This window comes from Salmo trutta, chromosome 38, assembly GCF_901001165.1.
Source record: "Salmo trutta chromosome 38, fSalTru1.1, whole genome shotgun sequence".
Classification (NCBI taxonomy): Eukaryota; Metazoa; Chordata; class Actinopteri; order Salmoniformes; family Salmonidae; genus Salmo; species Salmo trutta.
The window spans coordinates 2,557,531-2,582,762 of NC_042994.1; the positions used below are offsets into that span (position 1 = coordinate 2,557,531).

At 43.3% G+C, this 25,232-nt stretch overlaps 1 protein-coding gene and 1 long non-coding RNA gene across 4 annotated transcripts in view; one reads left to right on the forward strand and one right to left on the reverse strand.

Moving 5' to 3' along the window:
* Positions 1-13,071: 13,071 nt before the first annotated feature.
* The window catches only part of LOC115177750 (zinc finger protein 883-like), a 42,450-nt gene continuing 30,289 nt past the window's right edge, over positions 13,072-25,232 (reverse strand). Inside the window, exons 1-3 of one of the 3 annotated variants that reach the window (XM_029738719.1) lie at positions 23,101-23,184; positions 22,725-22,878; positions 13,078-14,781 (exon numbers count right to left, since the gene is read on the reverse strand). In XM_029738719.1, the coding sequence (XP_029594579.1) occupies positions 13,298-14,781; positions 22,725-22,878; positions 23,101-23,109 (1,647 nt within the window). In that variant the 5' untranslated portion in view covers positions 23,110-23,184 and the 3' untranslated portion in view covers positions 13,078-13,297. Of the gene's footprint in view, positions 14,782-22,712; positions 22,879-23,100; positions 23,185-25,232 lie in introns of those variants that run through there. The other 2 variants (XM_029738717.1, XM_029738718.1) reach the window with 2 other exon arrangements.
* Positions 21,372-23,281, forward strand: LOC115177774 (uncharacterized). The gene is made up of 2 exons (XR_003872491.1): positions 21,372-21,423; positions 22,767-23,281. It is a non-coding gene; the product is annotated as an uncharacterized LOC115177774 (long non-coding RNA).

The following is a 25,232-nucleotide window of genomic DNA, read 5'->3' on the forward strand; positions in this document are numbered from 1 at the left end:
CAGCCAAGGTGGGCCACCAGTACCTTCCCTTCAGGCCCCGCACTGTCCGTTCCACCCCAGGATGACCCGAGGAGGGTAGAGTGTGGGACCATCGGATCAGGCGATCGCGAACACCAAGCGGACCGTATTTCAGGCCCACGGGACACTGCGGTGGAGTGGGTTCTGACCGACCCGCCCGCTCGATGTCCGCATCCACCTCCCATACCACCGGTGCCACCAGACAGGAGGCGGAAAGTATGGGAGTAGGATCGATGGTCCGCTCCTCGGTGTCGTAGAGACGCGAAAGTGCGTCAGCCTTCCGGTTCCGGGAACCTGGAATGTACGAGAGGGTAAAGTGAAACCTCGTAAAAAACATGGCCCACCTTGCCTGACGGGGATTAAGCCTCCTCGCTGCCCGAATATACTCCAGGTTACGGTGGTCAGTCCAGATGAGAAAAGGGTGACGTGCCCCCTCAAGCCAATGTCTCCACACCGTCAAAGTCCTGACCACGGCTAACAGCTCCCGGTCCCCCACATCATAGTTGCGCTCCGCCGGGCTCAGCTTCTTAGAAAAGAATGCACATGGGCGGAGCTTCGGAGGAACGCCCGAGCGCTGCGATAGCACAGCTCCTACCCCAGCCTCGGACGCGTCCACCTCCACTATGAATGGCAAAGAGGGGTCCGGATGCGCCAGAACAGGTGCGTTGGTAAACAGAACCTTCAGACGATGGAAGGCTCTGTCCGCCTCTGCTGACCATCGTAGCCGCACCGGCCCCCCCTTCATCAGTTAGGTAATGGGAGCCGCCACCTGGCCAAAACCCCGGATAAACCTCCGATAATAATTAGCGAATCCCAAGAACCGCTGCACCTCCTTCACAGTGGTTGGGGTTGGCCAATTACGCACAGCCGTTACGCGGTCACACTCCACCTCCACCCCCGAGGTGGAAATGCGATATCCTAGAAATGAGACGGCTCGTTTGGAGAACTCACATTTCTCAGCCTTGACATATAGGTTATGCTCCAGCAGCCACCCAAGCACTCTACGCACCAGGGACACATGCTCGGCGCGTGTGGCGGAGCAGATCAGGATGTCGTCGATGTACACCACCACACCCTGCCCGAGCATGTCCCGAAGGACCTTGTCCACAAAGGATTGGAAGACAGCGGGAGCGTTCTTTAACCCATACGGCATGACGAGGTACTCATAATGGCCCGATGTGGTACTAAATGCGGTTTTCCACTCGTCTCCATCTCGGATACGCACCAGGTTATACGCGCTCCTGAGATCTAATTTCATGAAGAAGCGCGCCCCGTGAAATGACTCCACTGCCGTAGCAATGAGAGGTAGCGGGTAACTGAAACCCACTGTGATAGCATTTAGACCTCTATAGTCAATGCACGGGCGCAGACCTCCCTCCTTCTTCTTCACAAAAAAAAAACTTGAGGAGACGGGGGGACTTAGATGACCGAATGTATCCCTGTCTCAAGGACTCAGTGACGTATGTATCCATAGCCACGGTCTCCTCCTGAGGCAGAGGATACACGTGACTCCTAGGAAGAACCGCGTCGGCCTGGAGGTTTATCGCACAATCCCCTCGTCGATGGGGGGGTAATAGAGTCGCCTTCGTCTTACTGAAGGCGATAGCCTAATCGGCATACTCTGAGGGAATGTGCACGGTGGAGACTTGGTCTGGACTCTCCACCGTAGTCGCACCGATGGAAACTCCTATGCACCTACCTGAGCACTCCCTCGACCACCCCGTAAGAGCCCTCTGCCTCCACGAAATCTGAGGGCTGTGCGTGGCTAGCCAGGGGATTCCCAGTACCACCGGAAACGCTGGGGAGTCAATGAGGAACAGGCTGATACGCTCCTCATGACCCCCCCACGTCTGCATAACCAGTGGCACTGTGACCTCCCCTACTTGGCCTGACCCTAGCGGTCGACTATCTAGGGCGTGCACGGGGAAGGGGTGGTCCAGCTGAACCAGGGGAATCCCTAACCTCTTCGCTAACCCACGGTCCATAAAACTCCCAGCTGCACCTGAATCAACTAGTGCCTTATACTGGAAGTGAGGGGAAAAATCAGGAAAACAAACGGAGGTGTACATGTGGTCGACAGGGGGCTCTGGGTGTGGCTGGTGTGGACTCACCTGGGGGGTCGAAGTAGTGCTCTGCCTGCCCTCTGAACGCCCGGGTGGACCTCTCCAGCACCGGTCCACAGTGTCTCCTCTGCGCCCACAGCGGGTGCAGGAGAGACCCCCCCCCCTCCGGTCCTCCTCGACGCAGCCCCCCCTATCTCCATGGGCTGTGGAGCGGGAGGACTGGGAGGCGGAACGAACAGGCCCCGACTGGAACGTCCCCGGGCAGCCAGCAGGTTGTCCAGTCTAATGGACAAATCCACCAGTTGGTCTAGGGTGGAGGCGTTGTCCCTACAAGCCAGCTCCCGGCGGACGTCCTCGCGAAGGCTACACCTATAGTGGTCTATCAGGGCCCTCTCGTTCCACCCCGATCCAGCGGCGAGAGTCTGGAATTCCAGGGCCAAATCCTGAGCGCTCCTCGTCTCCTGTCTCAAATGGAATAGCCGCTCACCCGCTGCCCTGCCCTCCGGGGGATGATCGAAAACCGCCCGGAAGCGGCGGGTGAACTCAGGGTAGTCGCCCCGAGCCGAGTCTGGGCCATCCCAGACCGCATTGGCCCATTCCAGGGCTCGACCCGTGAGACACGAGACGAGGACGCTCACCCTCTCTTCGTCGGAGGGAGGGGGGCGGACGGTCGCCAGGTATAGTTCCAATTGGAGCAAGAACCCCTTGCACCCAGCGGCCGTCCCATCGAAGTCCCGGGGAGGAGTAATCCGGATACCGCCGGCGCCCGCTTCAGTGGGTGTGGGTAGGGGCGCAGGGTGAGGGACCGGAGCTGGTCCAGCTGGGGAAGCACCTCTCTCCCAGTTCTCCAACCGGGCCAACACCTGGTCCATGGCCGAGCCTAGGCGGTGGAGGAGGCTGGCGTGGTGAGAGACCTGCTCAGCCATGGACGGCGCTTCTGCTCCTGCTGACTCCATAGATGGTGCGGGATTCTGTCATGGCTGTCTAGGACCAGTGGAGATGTGGAATCAGGAGCAGGAGATAGAGTGCCGGAGCAACAGTGTTTTAATAATAAATGCAAACACAATAGCCGTAAGGCACATATACATGTTCATATTTTTTAAAGACTCACATTTCGTTTTAAATGTTGTACACCAATAATTTGCTAATAAGTGCTAAATATTTCTTAGAGTGTACTATTGTACCATTATACCTGAGGCATACTAATGAAGCAACAACACGGTTTTTTACATGACCGGACAGGTAACAAAATGAACGACAGCTAACTAGGCACATTAAACATAAAATACAAAATCGTCACATTTCACAACATACCTGCAAGGAATGGATACAAATACAATGCAAAAGTTAATGATGCCGTCTGGACTCCCATACAAGTATATTTGCCTGATAAAAGACAGTGCAGAATGCCCTGAGAAAATCATCAGACAACTCGAGATGTCTGCACCTGAAAGAGACCCTCTCCCGCAACAAAGCTAACAGTAGCTGGGTTAGCCTTGCAAAGTTGCACTCAAACATTATCCCCATTCACATTAATATATATTGATATAAACAGCAATGCAACACTGAGTAAACTGAGAAGTAAAATAATGGCTCCCGTTGATGACATCACAGCATTAACACAATTTAGAAAATAATTACAATAAAATAGTATCTCAAAATAACCTTAAAATAAATATGAGGGATTTGCGTATATTTTACACCTGTTACATAGGCCTATACATTTTATATAGCAACAGCAGGCCTATACCGTTAAAAGGAAACCAGACTTACCGGATCCGTTGTGGAATCTATTGTTTCTTCATCAGACAACTTGTCTTAGACAAGAAGTGTGTTGGCTGCAGTAGTACAGTTACTTTGTTTTAAGTGTTCCGGGAGTCGAAATTCTGAGTCCTTAACGAAACACAAAACATAACGGACAATTTATCATACTTCGGATTTGAAACCTAATAGTAAGCATCAACTTCAATGACAGTTAACATCAAGTTAAAACACAAATATGACATTCATGCGCCACAATAACATTGTCGCCGAGGATGGCTTGCTAGCTAACGTCAGTGTTTGATTCATATCATCCGTTTTGTCAAATAACAGCTTAGCTAGCTAGCGAAATGATAGTTCGCGACTCTAGCTGACTCGGGAGTTCGGGTGGGGACATATGTGCTTCAGGAGCCTGTGGGTTTGATATGATTCCACCATGGGCAACAACAACTGGCTACTAGTTCGTTTTCTGACATATGTTCACCTCAGAGCTCGTTTATCCAGTGACCACCGCATTTGAAAGAAAGGAGAATATAGGAACCCCATTCGTTAATGAATGGAGGAACATATATCGCCTCACCCAGCAGACTGTTGAACAATCTGGTTCACGTTGTCATGCTGGGTCACGCGGTTGCTAAACGAATAGTCAGGGTATGAGTCGAGAAACCTGCATATTTTCCTCCACAGTAGATAATGTCACGAATCCAAACCTATGCGATATTACAGAGAACAAGTACATTTTCTCACATACCGGAAAATATTTGCAAAGACGAAATTGTTGTTCTTCTTCAGTGTACGTTATTAGTGGTTGGCATCCAATATCTTGCATTACCGCCCCCAATCCTATAGTATAAATCCATTATGGCTCTCTATCCACCGGATGTGTACCAAGCTCACTAAAAGTGGCAGTAATAAAGCCTCTCTTGAAAAAGCCGAATCTTGACCCAGAAATTATAAAAAACTATCGGCCTATATCGAATCTTCCATTCCTCTCAAAAAAAATTGAAAAAGCTGTTGCGCAGCAACTCACTGCCTTCCTGAAGACAAACAATGTATACGAAACGCTTCAGTCTGGTTTTAGACCCCATCATAGCACTGAGACTGCACTTGTGAAGGTGGTAAATGACCTTTTAATGACGTCAGACCGAGGCTCTGCATCTGTCCTCGTGCTCCTAGATCTTAGTGCCGCTTTTGATACCATCGATCACCACATTCTTTTGGAGAGATTGGAAACCCAAATTGGTCTACATGGACAAGTTCTGGCCTGGTTTAGATCTTATCTATCGGAAAGATATCAGTTTGTCTCTGTGAATGGTTTGTCCTCTGACAAATCAATTGTAAATTTCGGTGTTCCTCAAGGTTCCGTTTTAGGACCACTATTGTTTTCACTATATATTTTACCTCTTGGGGATGTCATTCGAAAACATAATGTTAAATTTCACTGCTATGCAGACGACACACAGCTGTACATTTCAATGAAACATGGTGAAGCCCCAAAATTGCCCTAGCTAGAAGCCTGTGTTTCAGATATAAAGAAGTGGATGGCTGCAAACTTTCTACTTTTAAACTCGGACAAAACAGAGATGCTTGTTCTAGGTCCCAAGAAACAAAGAGATCTTCTGTTGAATCTGACAATTAATCTGGATGGTTGTACAGTCGTCTCAAATAAAACGGAAGGACCTTGGCGTTACTCTGGACCCTGATCTCTCTTTTGAAGAACATATCAAGACTGTTTCAAGGACAGCTTTTTTCCATCTACGTAACATTGCAAAAATCTGAAACTTTCTGTCCAAAAATGATGCAAAAAAATTAATCCATGCTTTTGTTACTTCTAGGCTGGACTACTGCAATGCTCTACTTTCCGGCTACCCGGATAAAGCACTAAACAAACTTCAGTTAGTGCTAAATACGGCTGCTAGAATCCTGACTAGAACCCAAAAATTTGATCATATTACTCCAGTGCTAGCCTCCTTACACTGGCTTCCTGTTAAGGCAAGGGCTGATTTCAAGGTTTTACTGCTAACCTACAAAGCATTACATGGGCTTGCTCCTACCTATCTTTCCGATTTGGTCCTGCCGTACATACCTACACGTACGCTACGGTCACAAGACGCAGGCCTCCTAATTTTCCCTAGAATTTCTAAGCAAACGGCTGGAGGTAGGGCTTTCTCCTATAGAGCTCCATTTTTATGGAATGGTCTGCCTACCCATGTGAGAGACGCAGACTCAGTCTCAACCTTTAAGTCTTTACTGAAGACTTATCTCTTCAGTAGGTCCTATGATTAAGTATAGTCTGGCCCAGGAGTGTGAAGGTGAACGGAAAGGCTGGAGCAATGAACCGCCCTTGCTGTCTCTGCCTTGCCGGTTCCCCTCTCTCCACTGGGATTCTCTGCCTCTAACCCTATTACAGGGGCTGAGTCACTGGTTTACTGGTGTTCTTCCATGCCGTCCATGGGAGGGGTGCGTCACTTGAGTGGGTTGAGTCACTGACGTGGTCTTCCTGTCTGTGTTGGCGCCCCCCCCCCCCCCCTTGGGTTTTGCCGTGGCAGAGATCTTTGTGGGCTATACTCGGCCTTGTCTTAGGACGGTAAGTTGGTGGTTGGAGACATCCCTCTAGTGGTGTGGGGGCTGTGCTTTGGCAAAGTGGGCGGGGTTATATCCTGCCTGTTTGGCCCTGTCCGGGGGTATCATCGGACGGGGCCACAGTGTCTTCTGATCCCTCCTGTCTCAGCCTCCAGTATTTATGCTGCAGTAGTTTATGTGTCGGGGGGCTAGGGTCAGTCTGTTACATCTGGAGTATTTCTCTTGTCTTATCCGGTTTCCTGTGTGAATTTAAATATGCTCTCTCTAAATCTCTCTTTCTCTCTTTCTTTCTTTCTTTCTTTCTCTCGGAGGACCTGAGCCCTAGGACCATGCCTCAGGACTACCTGGCATGATGACTCCTTGCTGTCCCCAGTCCACCTGGCCGTGCTGCTGCTCCAGTTTCAACTGTTCTGCCTGCGGCTATGGAACCCTGACCTGTTCACCGGATGTGCTTGTTGCACCCTCGACAACTACTATGATTATTATTATTTGACCATGCTGGTCATTTATGAACATTTTAACATCTTGACTATGTTCTGTTATAATATCCACCCGGCACAGCCAGAAGAGGACTGGCCACCCCTCATAGCCTGGTTCCTCTCTAGGTTTCTTCCTAGGTTTTGGCCTTTCTAGGGAGTTTTTCCTAGGGAGTTTTTCCTAGCCACCGTGCTTCTTTCACATGCATTGCTTGCTGTTTGGGGTTTTAGGCTGGGTTTCTGTACAGCACTTTGAGAAATCAGCTGATGTACAAAGGGCTATATAAATACATTTGATTTGATTTGATTATGCTTTAGGGACAGGCAGAAATGTATGCAATTACTGTATTTCACGGAGGAAAATGGGGGAGGGTCATTCTATTTCAATTTCAGTCAGGGGGAGGGTTTAGTGTTTTTTAAATTTATTCCAGGGGAGGGTCATATAATTTGTAATTGATTAAATGTCAGTATTTGTCACCATTTTGGAATGTACGTATTGAATTCCCATCTAACCTCAGTGTACAACCTTGCTCTCTCTCTTTCTTTTCTTTATCTCTCTTTCTCTCTCAATTTCAATTTAAGGTGCTGTATTGGCATGGGAATCATATGTTTACAAGTGAAATAGATAATAAACAATGGGTGAAATAAACAATACAAAAATGAACAGTAAACATTACACTTACAAAAGTTCCAAATGAATGAAGACATTTCAAATGTCATATTATGTCTATATACAGTGTTGAAATGATGTGCAAATAGTTAAAGTACAAAAGGGAAAATAAATAAACATCAATATAGGTTGTATTTACAATGGTGTTTGGTCTTCACTGGTTGGCCTTTTCTTGTGGCAACAGGTCACAAATATTGCTGCTGTGATGACACACTGTGTGGTATTTCACATAATAGATAAGTGAATTTATCAAAATTGTATTTGTTTTCAAATTCTTTGTGGGTTTGTTTAATCTGAGTGAAATATGTGTCTCTAATATGGTCATACATTTGGCAGGATGTTAGGAAGTATACTCTTTGTATACAATTCCATCTCAACATTACACACGTGCTGATTGCCTAGTCTCTTTTACCCCTACCTACCTACATGTACATATTACCACAATTACCTAAACTACCTTTTACCCCTTCACATTGACTTGGTACCGGTACTCCTTGTATATAACCTCGTTATTGTTATTTAGTGTTACTATTTCCTTGGCAATTAAAAAAAAAAAACTTTTAACTATGCATTGTTTACATTTACATTTTAGTCATTTAGCAGACGCTCTTATCCAGAGCGACTTACAGTAGTGAGTGCATACATTTCATAATTTTTTTTGTTTTTTTTGTACTGTTTTTTTTGTTGAGAAAGGGCTTACCTGTATGTGCTTGTGATAAAATGTAAACTTAATCCACAGTTTTTTTTTTTAACTATTGGTCCTCTGTTGCTAAATGATGCTCTCTGGTGTGTTTTGAACATTGAGAGTGAGCTCCTGTGGTTGGATAAAAGAAAAAGAAAAAAAGGTTTGTTATTATATAGTCGTTAGCTTTGACCCATCGCGACTTTTGTGCACGTCTATAGCACCAACAGCAGGGGGAAGCTTGGAGAACATTCATAACAATTGACATGACGTGACCCACTGTCTGAGGTGCAACCTATGAATAACCAACATTTGTTTTACATTTGTCTATTTTTCCCAGCTCTCAGACTCTGTGTGCATGTCTCTCTGTCTGTCTGTCTTGTAGTTCCAGATGTGGCTGGAGGAGTGGTGGTGGCCACTGCAAGGCAACTTTAATACTGGAGCAAATGTAGGAGCTCATCATCATAAAATGTATCTATAACAGCTGGTACAAGTATTCTATATGTGTTAGGTACTACCACAGTGCTAGCAGGTGAACCCTCCTTTAATAATCATATTTCATTAATATACAAGGTCCATTTTGACACAAGACAACAATCCAGACTAAGAATTTACCAAAGGTCAGATCATAATGAATACGAGTGTTATATGGACAGAGTCGAACTGATCCCAGATCAGCAGGCCTACTCTGATGGCGATTTCTCTCTCTCCGATCATCCTTTCCATAATTTCAGAATGTCACCAGGTGGGGTGGTGTAACCAGGGTGTAGTGATGTAGTAAATTAATGTCACCAGGTGAGGTGGTGTAACTAGGGTGTAGTGATGTAGTAAATTAATGTCATCAGGTGTGGAGGTGTAACCAGGGTGTAGTGATGTAGTAAATTAATGTGACCAGGTGTAGAGGTGTAACCAGGGTGTAGTGATGTAGTAAATTAATGTCACCAGGTGTAGAGGTGTAACCAGGGTGTAGTGATGTAGTAAATTAATGTCACCAGGTGTAGAGGTGTAACCAGAGTGTAGTGATGTAGTAAATTAATGTCACCAGGTGTGGAGGTGTAACCAGGGTGTAGTGATGTAGTAAATTAATGTCACCAGGTGTGGAGGTGTAACCAGGGTGTAGTGATGTAGTAAATTAATGTCACCAGGTGTAGAGGTGTAACCAGGGTGTAGTGATGTAGTAAATTAATGTCACCAGGTGTGGAGGTGTAACCAGGGTGTAGTGATGTAGTAAATTAATGTCACCAGGTGTGGAGGTGTAACCAGGGTGTAGTGATGTAGTAAATTAATGTCACCAGGTGTGGAGGTGTAACCAGGGTGTAGTGATGTAGTAAATTAATGTCACCAGGTGTGGAGGTGTAACCAGTGTGTAGTGATGTAGTAAATTAATGTCACCAGGTGTGGAGGTGTAACCAGGGTGTAGTGATGTAGTAAATTAATGTCACCAGGTGTGGAGGTGTAACCAGGGTGTAGTGATGTAGTAAATTAATGTCACCAGGTGTGGAGGTGTAACCAGGGTGTAGTGCTGCTGGAGCTTTAATTAATAAAATACTATGTGATCTTAACTGACCTGTCCATCGTCTGCTGTGTCCCTTGTGTCAGAGGTGGATTTGGAGGCCTTCTTCCTGTTTTACACGTCAACAAATGAATGAATGAATAATCAAGTTAATAAATTAAAATGATAATGTGAAATGACGGTCTTAGAAAGATTCTCACCTGAACCACATGAAGACAGAGTGACGGAGTATGAGAATCTGTGATTCCTACAGCTGAAGTCATAACTGAGGTCTGTTTCTCTAAAGGTTCAACAAAAAGGTGGATGATATGACACATGTTATCATATAGTGGAGCTTGAAATGAAATATCCTTATATTTGAATCTCACATTTTTTTCCTGTACTTGTTGACTTTCTCTCAGATATGTGATTCTCAGGGTGGAGTGACTCACTCTATCCCCATAGTACTATGAATGACCACCATTCTCAGGTTTCACACCAGACCATCTATAGGACCATGATGCTTTTATGACTGCATGACCTCTGGGATATGTGTTAGAACAGGACAGGTCCACTGTTGACCCCTTCACGGTACAGATAATCTGAGTAGTGTAAGTCACACTCCAGCCATCCTGCCCCAGTATCACTGCAACACAATCACACATCAAAAGGATATTAATTTGGCACAAACCTATTAGCTCACACAGAAACAGTTTGTCAACACTTTGTTACCGTAGTTGCTGAGTTCAGTGTGAATAACAACCATGGAGAAGCATCACGAGATGTTTTGTTGTCTCTACCTTCTTGCCCTTTGTGCTTTTGTCTGTGCCCAATAATGTTTGTACCATGTTTTGTACCGCTGCCATGTTGTGTTGCTACCATGTTGTTGTCGTGTTGCTGCCTTGCTATGTTGTTGTCTTAGGTCTCTCTTTATGTAGTGTTGTGTTGTCTCTTGGCGTGATGTGTGTTTTGTCGTGTATATATATATATAAATCCTAGCCCCCGTCCCCGCAGGAGGCCTTTTAAAGGTTTGACTAAATGATTTCACCCTGAAAAGCTATAACCGAGTGATTATAAGATGAATGTACTAATGTGTGTGTGTCGGAAAAGTTGAAGCTTAATGATTTAGCAATGTAAGCAAGATATTCAAGGGAAAAGGGGAACTGTTACCAGACAGCAGACAACTTGTGACTACTGTGAAACTGATAACAGGAAGAAGGTCTCCCCACCCAGGTAGGGGAGAAACCTTTAGGCTTGCAGTAGATTATGTAACATGGGGCAGGATATGATAAGCAATGTATGAGATGGAGAAGACTTGTAAATAAGCATTGACAGTGTTAAAGAAGAGGGGCATTTGTAAGGGGTATGACATATGGTATGACCAAATGTCAGGTATAAAAGGCTGTGTCATTGTATGATATTCAGAGCTCTCGTAAATAAACATTCTGACCAATTGTAAGCTGGGTCTCCGTCTGCTTCATTCAACCAGAATCTTACACCCTCTGGGGGGCAGACTGAGTAGTTTAATTGAAGTTTGGTTTATGAACATTGGGAACAGAATTCCCATGACAGGTAGGCCGTCCTTGTAAATAAGAATTTGTTCTTAATAGACTTGCCTAGTTAAATAAAGGTTAAATAAAATAAACAAAATAAAAAATCAGTCAGTAGCAGTATGTTCACAGTTGCTGAGAGATGTGTGTAAACCACAGGCCTATGTATCTATTCCTGCTGTTCTCAAGCCAGTTGCTGCGTCTCCCTCCCTGCAGCCATAGAAACGTAAAGATAGACAAACACACTTTATAACTGGTGAATAACTACACCTGATCTAATTAAGCAGGAAATATAACTTATCCTAACAGATGTGTAGCACTGTAAGTAAAGTGGTTCTCTGTCGATTGTTTTGAACCTGTTTTATTCTCATGACTATAACACTTGATGGTACTTCACATGACCTGCATACTCTGTGTCCTGGCTTAGATCTGTAGTAACTCGAGACTCCCATTTGTTCAACCAGGATACTTCTGTGACGTTATTCCAGCTGGGATATCTATACGTGCAGGTAATGTCCACTGTTGACCCCTTCAAGGCACATATACTCCTCTTGGTGTCACATTCAAACAGCTCTGACCATAAACACCTGAAACTAAATGTATCTGATCAATTCCTCAAACAATAATGAGATGATTTTCAAGTGTTTTAGATGTATTGGACTGATTCATGTAACATGAATGAAATATATAGACACAGTGCAAACGGAAAGTATTCAGAACCCTTGACTTTTTCCACATTTTGTTACGTTACAGCCTTATTCTAAAATACATTTTAGTGTTTAAAATCTGAACTTGTACTCAGCTGAATCACTCTCTCGCAGGTCTGTGATTCTCAGGGTGCAGTCTTTCTCTTTAGTCCCAAGGTACTCAGCACGACCTGCATACTCTGGCACCGAGCTCAGCATTTTAGGCGCCTCGTTAAATTTCTCTTGGATATACCAGTTTGGTTCTGAGACTACATGATAACTTGGATGTTGATATGTGCAGGGCAGTTCCACTGTTGAGCCCTTCACAGCACAGATACTCTGATGGGTGTAAGTTACATTGAAACAGTTCTGACCCAGAACACCTAAAACAGTAGTAGGACCAATCATTTATTCAATTAATTTCTATTATTATTGCACTCAACAAAAATATAAACTGAACAATTTCTAAACTTTTACTGAGTTACAGTTCATATAAAGAAATCAAGCAAATATTATAAATGAATTAGGCCCTAATCTATGGATTTCACATGACTGGGAATACAAATATGCATCTGTTGGTCACAGATACCTTAAGGATGTCAGTGTCTGGTGTAACCACCATTTACCTCATACAGTGCAACACATCTCCTTCACATAAGATAATGGATTTCATTTATTGATGTATTGAATATGTCATGGAAATTACCAGCAGGGAATCAAAGTCAAACATAAATGAATCATTCCTTTATATCAGCAAGCTGGAGATGTTCCAACAAACTTAATGCACCATAGTACAGGTCCATCAGGAGCTCTTTCGGGGAAGTCCCGTTAGTTCTCTTATACACTGCTTACACAGACAAGTTATATTTGCATGATTTACATTATTCATCAGTAACGTTTGGTTCCTGCATGTAACTTATAGAACATATTCTGGACGTTCTGTCAAAATGTCTCAGGGGGTCATGACCGTCTCTCCCTCACATCTCTACCCAGCACCTACAGGAACCAATGATTGTATGAGACAAGATTTACAATTCAAAGCTCTCTCTTCAGACAACATTTCCCTCACACATGAATATACACCTACTAGTGGAGATATATTATTGTCCATTATTTAATGAAAAATAGGAGTTAATGAAATAAGATACAGCTCTGAACACCCCCACCACACACACTGCACTCCTACTCCAAAACGTTTGATACATATGGATCCAGAGCTGCATATTATGCTACTCAGGTTACCATGGTAATCAGACTTAGTAAACTGTTAGAGAATGGGAGATGGATAACAGGTTTATTATCCACTTAAACTTTATTTAGGAATCTGGAACAGGTGGCAGAGAGGAGGGAGATGAAAGAAAACATGTTTGTGCTTCCTTGTGTTTTTTCAGTGACCCTGAATGAGCAAAGCTCTTTCCACATAGACAGGAGTAAGGTTTCTCTCCTGTGTGTATGCGTTGGTGTGTAGTCAGGTATGCTGAATTATTGAAGCTCTTCCCACACTGATCACAGCTATAAGGCTTCTCTCCTGTGTGTATGCGTTGGTGTGTAGTCAGGGCTCCTGAGTGATTGAAGCTCTTCCCACACTGATCACAGCTATAAGGCTTCTCTCCTGTGTGTATGCGTTGGTGTGTAGTCAGGGCTCCTGAGTGAATGAAGCTCTTCCCACACTGATCACAGCTATAAGGCTTCTCTCCTGTGTGTATGCGTTGGTGTGTAGTCAGGGCTCCTGAGTGATTGAAGCTCTTCCCACACTGATCACAGCTATAAGGCTTCTCTCCTGTGTGTATGCGTTGGTGTGTAGTCAGGGTTCCTGAGTGATTGAAGCTCTTACCACACTGATCACAGCTATAAGGCTTCTCTCCTGTGTGTATGCGTTGGTGTGTAGTCAGGGCTCCTGAATGATTGAAGCTCTTCCCACACTGATCACAGCTATAAGGCTTCTCTCCTTTGTGTATGCGTTGGTGTCTAGTCAGGTGTCCTGAGTGATTGAAGCTCTTCCCACACTGATCACAGCTATAAGATTTCTCTCCTGTGTGTATGCGTTGGTGTCTCGTCAGGGCTCCTGAGCGATTGAAGCTCTTCCCACACTGATCACAGCTATACGGCTTCTCTCCTGTGTGTATGCGTTGGTGTGTAGTCAGGGCTCCTGAGTGATTGAATCTCTTCCCACACTGATCACAGCTATAAGGCTTCTCTCCTGTGTGTATGCGTTGGTGTCTAGTCAGGTCTCCTGAGTGATTGAATCTCTTCCAACACTGATCACAGCTATAAAGCTTCTCTCCTGTGTGTATGCGTTGGTGTGTAGTCAGTTGTCCTGATCGATTGAAGCTCTTCCCACACTGATCACAGCTATAAGGCTTCTCTCCTGTGTGTATGCGTTGGTGTGTAGTCAGGGCTCCTGAGTGATTGAAGCTCTTCCCACACTGATGACAGCTATAAGGCTTCTCTCCTGTGTGTTTGTGTTTAGTCTGGGCTCCTGACTGATTTAAGTATTTCCCACAATCAAAGCAGGTATAAGGTCCCTCCCCTGAATTAATTCTCTGATGAGATGTTAAGGTTTTAGATGCATGCTCTAGAGTGTGAATTTGCTCATGAATTGTCAAGTCTTGTTTAGCAAAACTCTTCCCACAGTCAGAGCAGCAGTGGTGAGGTTTCTTCCCTATACCTCTATGCTGGTGTTTCTTGAGGTGTTCTGATCTGGAGAGACTCTTCTCTTTCTTGTCAGCATCATGATGTTGTTGAGGCTCCCCAGATGATAAGCCCCTCCCTCTAAGAGAGCAACGATTAGAGATGTCCCCTGTGAAACAAAGACATTGAATAGTTAGGTTTTGCAAATATGGGTCCATAAACAGATGGGTCCTTCCATGAAATGAAGGCCTTTTGCTTCCCTTTCATATTTTTCCAGTAGAAATTGTGAACCAGTATTACATTTTAAATCTGTTATTAAATCATATGAATAAAGACGTGCTAAAGTGACAATTCTGAATTTTGACAAGTCCCTCCATCAACCCTGTGTAACTTCTAGAACGATTTTAACCCACCTAATGTTAAGTTCATGTTGTATGTATCCCTATATTTCCATTATTACGGGGCTATCACTCTGTCAAGAGTGCGCCTGCGTGGGAAGTCTTGTGGTTGATGGACCTAGCCTTGAGTGGAATGGCTACCTTGTAGTGTGTTCATACGATATAGTAAACTTTGTTAAACTGGAAACTTGTCGTTGTGTCATTTCGAGTTAACATTGGTTGCAGAGGATGCGGCTATGGAACCCTGAGCTGTTCACCGGACGTGCTACCTGTCCTAGACCTGCTGTTTTCAACTCTCTAGAGACAGCAGGAGCAGTAGAGATACTCTCAATGATCGGCTATGAAAAGCCAACTGACATTTATTCGAGGTGCTGACTTGTTGCACCCTCGACAACTACTGTGATTATTATTATTTGACCATGCTGGTAATTTATGAACATTTGAACATCTTGGCCATGTTCTGTTATAATCTCCACCCGGCCCAGCCAGAAGAGGACTGGCCACCCCTCATAGCCTGGTTCCTCTCTAGGTTTCTTCCTAGGTTTTGGCCTTTCTAGGGAGTTTTTCCTAGCCACCGTGCTTCTACACCTGCATTGCTTGCTGTTTGGGGTTTTAGGCTGGGTTTCTGTACAGCACTTTGAGATATCAGCTGATGTAAGAAGGGCTATATAAATAAAATTGATTTGATTTAATAACTACAATGTGCCCCCTCGCTTTGACGAGAAGAGGTCGTACAAAAGTTAGAAAAATGAACTTGGAATCTGGACACGGGTTACTAATCTGGACGCGAAAAAGCAAGCACTTGCGGTGGTATTATCGCTCGAAGGAAGCGCGAGAGATACAGCACTGGAAATATCCGTTGAGGATTTGAACAAGGATGATGGTATGGGAACTCTGATCAAGGCACTGGATTCTGTATTTCTTAAATTAGTCTTAAGACCGTGCCTACGAGGCTGTTTCAAACTTTGACAGTGTTACGAGAGATATTTCGGTTGCAATGACGGACTACATCATTGATTTCGAACAAAGGTACAATAGGATGCCCAAGTACGACATGGTTCTCCCGGATGCAGTGTTAGCTTTCAAGTTGCTAGTGTCGGGTCGCGTCAATTCAAATCTGGTGTCGGAACAAAATAGTCAGCAGAGTAACTACTCATTTCTTTGTACTTTAATTAATGCAAACTCTTGAATGGTAAATATGTCGTTCGTATATACGGGCTCACTGAAACACCACGCAGGGCAGACAGAGAACTGAAATGTCATCACAAGTTCTTCTTTAAATACTTCTTGACAGACTTAGTTCCCCCTCCTTGCTGGGCCTGTCAGAGTAGAGACTGGGTGTGGTTTAGACTTACTCCAGCCTATCGTTGGCGTGCAGGTTGGTCCCAACCTCGTGACGCATCACATGTTGCCAGGCGTTTGATCTTATCTTCTTAGTGTATACTCAAGAGTCAGCAACCACTCAATTCCCAGTGATTTTACTTATACTGTTGTTTCTCCACTCTACCTGTTCCTTACATGCTCCCCTTGTGATGGGTTTCACAACCTCCTATCACTAAGTCAGCTGCCTACACCTTGTTACACAATGCACAGTTCTCTAAAACCCCTACATTGCAACCATTATCTTGTTATTGCTGTTGTTCAGCAAAAATCTCTTGCAAAACCCTGTTTTGAAGCATCAGCCTTCTGTCCACATGACCCACCATCACATGAGCCACTTTCTCTAACATATAGCAGTATTCAATTGTCTATTGTTTATATACTTAATATTGTGGCATAGCTTCTCTGTTATTTTATATAGGTTATGCTAACAAATAGTTGGTTAAACCCTAACAGTATATACTGCCTGTCTAGATGGTAGGGAGAAACAGTTGGCTTTGACTGCTTGTGCTCTGCTGACTTTTGCATCAATGAAGTCGGCACTAAAAATCATTTTTGGTGAAAAGACGTCGGTCGCGCCAATAACAGATGGATTGCAGGTGACGCAGCATATCACACTGAGCAGCAGAGAAAAGGTGCCAACAAGTCACGTTCTCAAAACAACCAGAAGAGGGCGCCATTGCCCGGCACAAATCCACTGGACAAATATGGAAGGAGATCAAAATGTGCTATTTGTCAAAGCACTTACCATTGGGTTAGACTATCCTCATAAAAATGAACAAGTTAAACTAACAGAGCAAAATATAAACACAGAGATAGAGGAGTGTAACATTACACTGTTTTCAAACAAATCTGCTTCTGATACTGAGATTTTTTTATAGTTGAATCCTTAGGATCTGCTGTGATTGATACTGCATGTACACGGACAGTGTGTGGTGCAAAATGGCTTGATAGTTATGTCAGTGAACTAAATATGAAAGAAGTACAAAATATGATTGACACACCAAGCAACAGAGCTTTCAAATTTGGAGATGGGAGAATCATCCATTCTACCAAGAGAGTTAAGATACCAGCAAAAATTGGTCAGACTAAGTGTCACATTGGAACAGAGGTGGTCCCTACAGATGTCCCCTTACTATTAAGCAAAGCTTCCCTCAAGAAGGCAGGCGCTGTACTAGACATAAAAATGACAAGGCAATGATGTTTAAACAACCAGTGACTCTTGAACTTACTACCTCAGACCACTATTGTGTAAACATTTTAGACAAATACATCACACAGAGTCCATGTAAAAATGAGATTCTGACAGTCACAGAAAACATGAACACAAAAGAAACTTCAACAAACAGTTTGGACATGCTACAGTTGACAGACGTCAGAAGTTACTCTGCAGTTCAGGGAATAATGATGATGAGAGTATTTCCATTCTACAGCAGATAGTTAACAGTTGTGAGACATGTCAAAAATACAGTAAACCTAAGGCCAAACCAGCTGTTGGTTTGCCACTGTCTTCCAAGTACAATGAAACAGTGGCTGTAGATCTACATGAGTTAGCACCAAGTGTGTGGTACCTTCACATAATCGACCACTTCACACGCTTCAGCGCTGGAAGCATTGTGAATACAAAGAAACCCAGTGACATCATCAAGCACTTCATTCATTCCTGGATATGTGTGCATGGCCCGCTGCAGAAATGTTAGTGACAATGGAGGAGAATTCAATAATAATGAAATAAGAGAAATGGCAGAGAAATTCAACATGGAAGTAAAGACAACTGCTGCATACATTCTGGAGAGACATAATCAAACACTCACAGAGATCATGCTGAAAGTGAAGCAAGACAATGGATGTGACTGGAAAACAGCCCTAGATTGGGCTTTGATGGCAAAAAACTCAATGCACAATGTTCATGGCAACAGCCCATACCAACTAGTGTTCAGGCATAACCCTAATCTTCCCTCTGTACTGGTTGACAAGCCACCAGCACTAGAAGGGGCCAGTGTGAGTGCATGGGTGGGACAGCACCGGTCAGCACTACATGCAGCGAGAAAAGCGTTCACTGAAGCAGAGTGCTCAGAAAGAATTCGCAGGGCTCTGCGTAAACAGCTACGACCCACCTATGAGAAGTACGAAACTGGAAACAAAGTGTACTACAAACGAGTTGACTGTCAAGAGTGGAAAGGACCGGGAGTAGTCATTGGCCAAGATGGCATGGTGATATTTGTGAGGCACAGAGGCACCATTGTCAGGGTGCATCACTCAAGATTGCGGAAATTAAATGATCAAGATAGAGGGGCTGATGCTGAGAATCAGTCTCCTAATGAAAATGACAAAAAGGACACAGTAACAGACACAAACCTACCAGATGTCACATCCAATGATATGGACATTGAAACTGACACAGGAAATGGAGCAGAGACAACCATGACACAGGTAATACTGTTGAGCGTTCAAATGAGGAAAACATTCAACAGCCACATGTGTTAAGACAACATGGTTGTTCCAATCTGAAAACTGGACAAACTGTTAAATACATGGACAGAGAACGTGGTATTCCACATACAGCAACCGTCATTGGACGAGCAGGAAAAGTAAAACACCAGAACTGGTACAACTTGCAGTACTCTGAACCAGCTACACTTTCTGGTACAACGGGGTCAGCTGACCTGTCACTTGTAGATCATCTCAGAATTGAACCAATGGAAAATCGAGAAAAACAGAATGCCATTCAAAATGATGATGTACCAGAAACAAAGGATGTGTCATTTGACTCAGCTAAGCTTGATGAGCTCAGTAATTGGAGGAAAAATTGAATGTTTGAGGAAGTCAAAGACATTGGCCAAAAATGTGTCTCAACAAGGTGGGTGTGTACCCTTAAAGAATCCTTAACTGGAATAGTGCCTAAACCACATCTAGTGGCTGGAGGTTTTGAGGAGCTGGCTGCTAAACAACTCCCAAAAGACTCACCGACATGCACCTCAGAGTCACTCATGACAGTGATCTGCCAGAAAAAAATGGAAACTTAATTCCATAGACATCAAATCTGCATTTTTGCAGGGAACAGCTGTCAAGAGACATTCACATCCAACCTCCGCCTGAAGCTAAGAGCGATGGAACACTGGAAACAAAAAATGATGTGTATGGACTGGCAGATGCATCACTCTACTGGTATAACAAAGTCAAGGCAACAATGCTGAATACAGGTGGAAAAATGTCACAAGTGGATCCTGCCGTCTTCTATTGGCTTGATCAAGACTGCAATGTGACTGGAGTACTTGCCTGTCATGTTGAAGACTTTATCTGGGGTGGCTCACAGACCTTTGCTACAACTGATTCCACACCTCAAAGCTGTTTTCCAGGTCGGCCGTGAGGAGCATGATCATTTTTGTTATGCTGGCATAGAGTTTATTACAGTTGATGGAACAATACTGATGCAACAGGAGAGCTATATCAAGAATCTTCAACCCATTCACATGGATTCTTCAAGAGTCGTACAAAGGGATTCACCTCTCTGTGGAATTGAAGCTGATCAATTGAGGTCAAAGATAGGTCAAATTATATGGGTTGCTAGACAGAGTAGTCCTGATGTAATGTTTGATGGCTGCAACTTGGCATCTAACACAAAACACGCCACTGTACAAACCATTCATGAGGCAAACAAAGTTGTCCGTAAACTGAAATCACAAGTGACTAAAGTTTCAGCATGTTGGAAAAGATGACTCTTTGAAACTAGTTGTCTTCAGTGATGCTTCCCTGGGGAACCTTACAGATGGAGGTACACAAGGTGGACATCTAATCGTGTTAATGGGTGAAGGAGGAAGATTCTCACCTATCTGTTGGCAGTCAAAAAGGATCAGAAGGGTTGTCCGAAGCACACTTGCTGGAGAAACCCTTGCTCTTGCGGATGGAATTGACAATGCTATCTTTCATGCAACTCTGTTCTCAGAGCTTACCACTGGTGAGACAAAACGACACATTCTACCTGTAGTTTAGTTGATGCTGTGAAGTCAACCAAGTCTGTCACAGAGAAAAAACTTTGTCTTGAGATAAGCAGCATCAAGGAATTTATTCAAGCACAGCGGATTCTGTGGTCGACCACAAAGGAACAGCTTGCTGACTGTGACTAAAAAAGGAGCATCCGGTCTTGGGCTCCTACAGGCTCTCCTCCTACAGGCTCTCAGTAATGGAAAGTGGGAGCTTGATTAATACAAATAAAAACTGTGTCACACAACCCATTTGGAATGGGGAACTTGAATAATACTTGGACATTTAATTATGTTGTTGATGTTTTATTTGTCTTTAAAGAAAAAGATGGAGATTGTTAAGTATCTCTATATTTCTGTTATTACGGGGCTATCACTCAGTCAAGAGTGCGCCTGCGTGGGAAGTCTTGTGGTTGATGGACCTAGCCTTGAGTGGAATGGCTACCTTGTAGTGTGTTCATACGGTATAGTAAACTTTGTTAAACTGGAAACTTGTCGTTGTGTCATTTCAAGTTAACACCTAATACAATAATTTCTCCAAGTTTTACAATCGTTGAGTAAAGTTACAAGCGCAGAATAATACGTTCATTGTGAATAGTCAAGTAGTATAAGAGTTTGATTTCAACATTGTGTGGCAAAGAAGGGGGTCGAGTGATAAATGTCAGATATGTGAGGGCAGAACTAATAAACGGGCTCTGCCCGATCACTAAAATGGCCACCCCGATCAGAACTACAGATCACAAAGTGGCCGACTGCCAAAACTACAATTCCCAGAAGCAAGGGGAACCCTCAGAAGGTGGAGCCGACCCACAGATAAAAGGTCAAGAAAAACCAGGAAGAGAGAGAGAGAGGGCGGGAAGGATCTATGAACCATAGAGAAAGAGACAATCTACATTGTCTGGATTTACCGTGTACGAGCTGGACTGTTTTGGACTTACCTGTTGGCGTTTAGACCTGGACCTACCGAGAACCAGATTTGTGTACTGAACCCTGCTATCCTTGACCCTACCTGCGGCCTGGGTGGACCAGGACAGAGAAACAAACACACAGGTACTGTCATGTTCGAAAGAACTTTCATTCTGGGCTGACTTTGGTGACAGTTTCCCACTTAATTTGTGGCAAACGCTCCTAACTTTGAAGAGGTTTGCCACAATTGACATGCTATGAAAGAAGAATTTCCCGAATAAACCTGTTTACATGGACACATCTGAAATAAGGCTACCTGATGGGACTTTGATAAATGCTGAAAATTGTCAAAATAAACGTTCTAACACAGCGACTTTTTTTTTAAGCAGTATGAAGTTTGTATGTGAAAACTATGTCTAAGATGCGTACTTTCAGTTTTTTTTCTGAACTCACTGCACTCGAGCAAAAGAAGTTAGCGTGCGCTGCTTGTGTTAGCACATGCACAGATTAAATACACCTAACTCTGATTTAAAGTGTTTACATGTCCTAATCATTCTAAAGATTGTTCAGAAAACCAGGTGTTTTTAAAGGGGTATGCTTACTTCTGTTATAAACTTACACCAATTAAGATAAGCAGAGTAAGGTGTTTACATGACTAATGCCATACTCAAAGTCACCAAATAACTAGGGCTTTACATGCACACTAATCATATCCTATTAAACTGATTATGGTATAATCAGTTTAATAGGAAATTATTACTGTGAATGTAAAGCCCTAGTTATTTGGTGACTTTGACAGTCATTTCTGAACATTATTTATTTCATGTAATTAGTGATTCATTTACATCTGTCCCTCATTTTAAGATCAACCCATGTTTTAATATGGTGAAACTGTTCCTCACATTTTTTGGGCAAAAGATACATTGAATGTCAAATCAGAGTAAAAGCAGGTTTGCTGGTTGTAGTCTTATCGATTCTCTAGTGTTTTTTGTAGAAAACTGAGCAAGTGAACCATTTTACCCAGAAATTAATATGGCAGAATATTTTTTTTTGGTAGCAAGCTTTCAATTCTCACTCCCAGTGGAACAAAACTAGCTTCCATTACCCCTGTCATAAGCAAATTTATGGCTGATTTTAAAGGACTATTTTACCACTGTAATCTGGTGGTTGTGTTGTTTTCAGTAATCCCCTGCTACTTTATTTAGCACATCGACACTTACTACAGTATGTATTTTCATATAACCTCTTGAGATGGGAAAACATGTTATGAAATCGAACATGTGCTCTTCATGAAAGAACGTTAAAATGAGGTGAAATCAAACGCTTTTTGGGGGGGACCAAGTTACACTTCTCAAAATTGGGTGGAACTACCAAATATTTTTAACAGTATAATTTACCAATTAATTGTTACAGAAGCAGACTAATCCACACACCATGGTTCTTACTTAATGAAATCATATCTCCATGTTCCTCTTCTCGTCTCTCAGTTCCACTCTGCCCCGGTGTTTTCCTACAGTCGACCAGAACCAGCAGTAAAGTACGGAGAGGCGGTGGACCTGGGGACTCCTGGAGGGTGGAGGGGGACGGACTAGCTTTGTCCTGTTGGCCACAAGAAGTTTACAGTTGATCATTAAACCAAATATTGTATTAATTCAGTCTGAACCTCTGATTTGGGTGCATCCCTCGAATATCTCCTTTTAGCGGAAATGCTACCTGCCTGCCCAAACAGAACACAGCAATGTGGAGGTTCAAATATGATGAAAACTAGGCCTAGACATGTTATACAACACAGCGGGCATATAATGTTAAAACCAGACTTACCCGACCCATTGTGGAAGCTGTTTCTTTGTATGATATGAACTGTTCGTCGCTAGCTGTCCGCGTCAACAACTTTCTGTTGTCTTGTTCTTCTTTAGGGTTTTATGGCAGACTACACCTATTGCCATATTGCCGCCACCTACTGTACGGCGGGTGAACAACAAATAAAAATATCCATCCAAAATATTTATATCGTAGGTAAAGAATTCATGCAGTACATCTCTCCATAATTGTGTCAAATCTTCATGATTTTGTTCCATTATAAATCTACTGATGTCTTGCCACAGATTCTTTACATGAATACCATTTAGAAAAAAGATGCAACACTGTTTCTGGGTGGTCATTAGAATTGGTTCAATTTTTTTTATTTTTTTTATTTTTTTATTTCACCTTTATTTAACCAGGTAGGCTAGTTGAGAACAAGTTCTCATTTTCAACTGCGACCTGGCCAAGATAAAGCAAAGCAGTGCGACAGAAACCACAACACAGAGTTACACATGGAATAAACAAGCGTACAGTCAATAACACAATAGAAAGAAAAGAAAGGCAATAAATAGGCCATAGTAGCAGAGTAATTACAATTTAGCAGATTAACACTGGAGTGATAGATGAGCAGATAATGATGAGCAGATGAAGGTGTGTAGTAGTGATACATACAATGCACACAGCCTTTTATACCTCACATTTGGTCATATTAATGCCCCTCTCTAACACTGTCAATGCTGTTTACAAGTTTTCTACAACACATACATTGCTTATCATATCCTGCAACATGTTACATAATCTACTGTAAACCTAACGGTTTCTCCCCTCCCTGGGTGGGGAGACCTTCTTCCTGTTATCAGTTTCAGTGGTCACAAGTTGTCTGTTAACAGTTACTCTTTTCCTTGAATGTCTCACTTACATTGCTAAATAGTAAAGTCTTAGCTTGTCCTATGCACACACATTTAGTGAATTAGTCTTATAATCACTCAGTTATACGTTTTCAGGGTGGAATCATTTAGGCATTACCTTAAAGATATAAATTCCATTATCAGTTCTACCTGAAACTCAAAAGGGTTCTTCAAAGGGTTATCCTATGGGGACAGCCAAAGAACCCTTTAAGGTTCTAGATAGCACCTTTTGTTCTAAGAGTGTAGTGCTGCTACGCCCACTCCTCTTGTCACATGTATTGCCGTCGTGTTGAAGGGAGGACCAATACGCAGCAGGAATGTGGATGCTCATCTTTTAATTAATTAGAATAAAGCATACACAAAAAAACAAGGACGAAGGACAGTTTCACAGGCTAAATCAAATAATACTTTAGCAGTGAAAAATCTAACTACCCACAAATGACAAACCAAACACACACCTACTTATAGGACTCCCAATCAGAGGCAACTAGAAACACCTGCCTCCAATTGAGAGTCCAGCACCCAAACTTACACATAGAAATCTAACCTAGAACATACTAATTCAGAAACATACACCCAAAACCCCGGAACACATAAATAACACACCCCTCTAAACCACACACAAAAAAAACCCACCATAAAAAAAAACATACCTCTGCCACGCCCTGACCAAATATAATTCAAATAATACCTAAATACTGGTCAGGACGTGACACCTCTACAACACTTCAACCGTCCAAATAAATTATGTCATGGAGCATCACAATGGCGATGATGATTTGTGAGATGTCATTGCATCAACAATCCCCAATTGTGACTTAATGACATTTGGAGTTCCTGACATCATTTGTTTGGCTTATAACTGTTAGAGAGGATGGCTGCATCTGAAATGTCACCTGACAGTATATAGGGAATAGGATGCAATTTCAGACACAGACTATGTGTAGGTCTATTCTAGTCTGGTGGATGGATGGTGTAATAGATTGCTCCTGAGTGGCGTAGCGGTCTAGGGCACTGCACCTCAGTGCAAGAGTCGTCACTGTAGTCCCTGGTTTGAATCCAGGCTGCATCACATCCGGCGGAGTCCCATAGGGTGGCAAACAATTGGCCCAGGTTTGGCCGGGGTAGGCCGCCATTGTACAGAAGATTTTGTTTTTAACTGACTTGCCTAGTTAAATAAAGGTTAAAAATATATATATTTCAAAAAATGAACATGGTAATCTGCCTAGATACAATTATCAC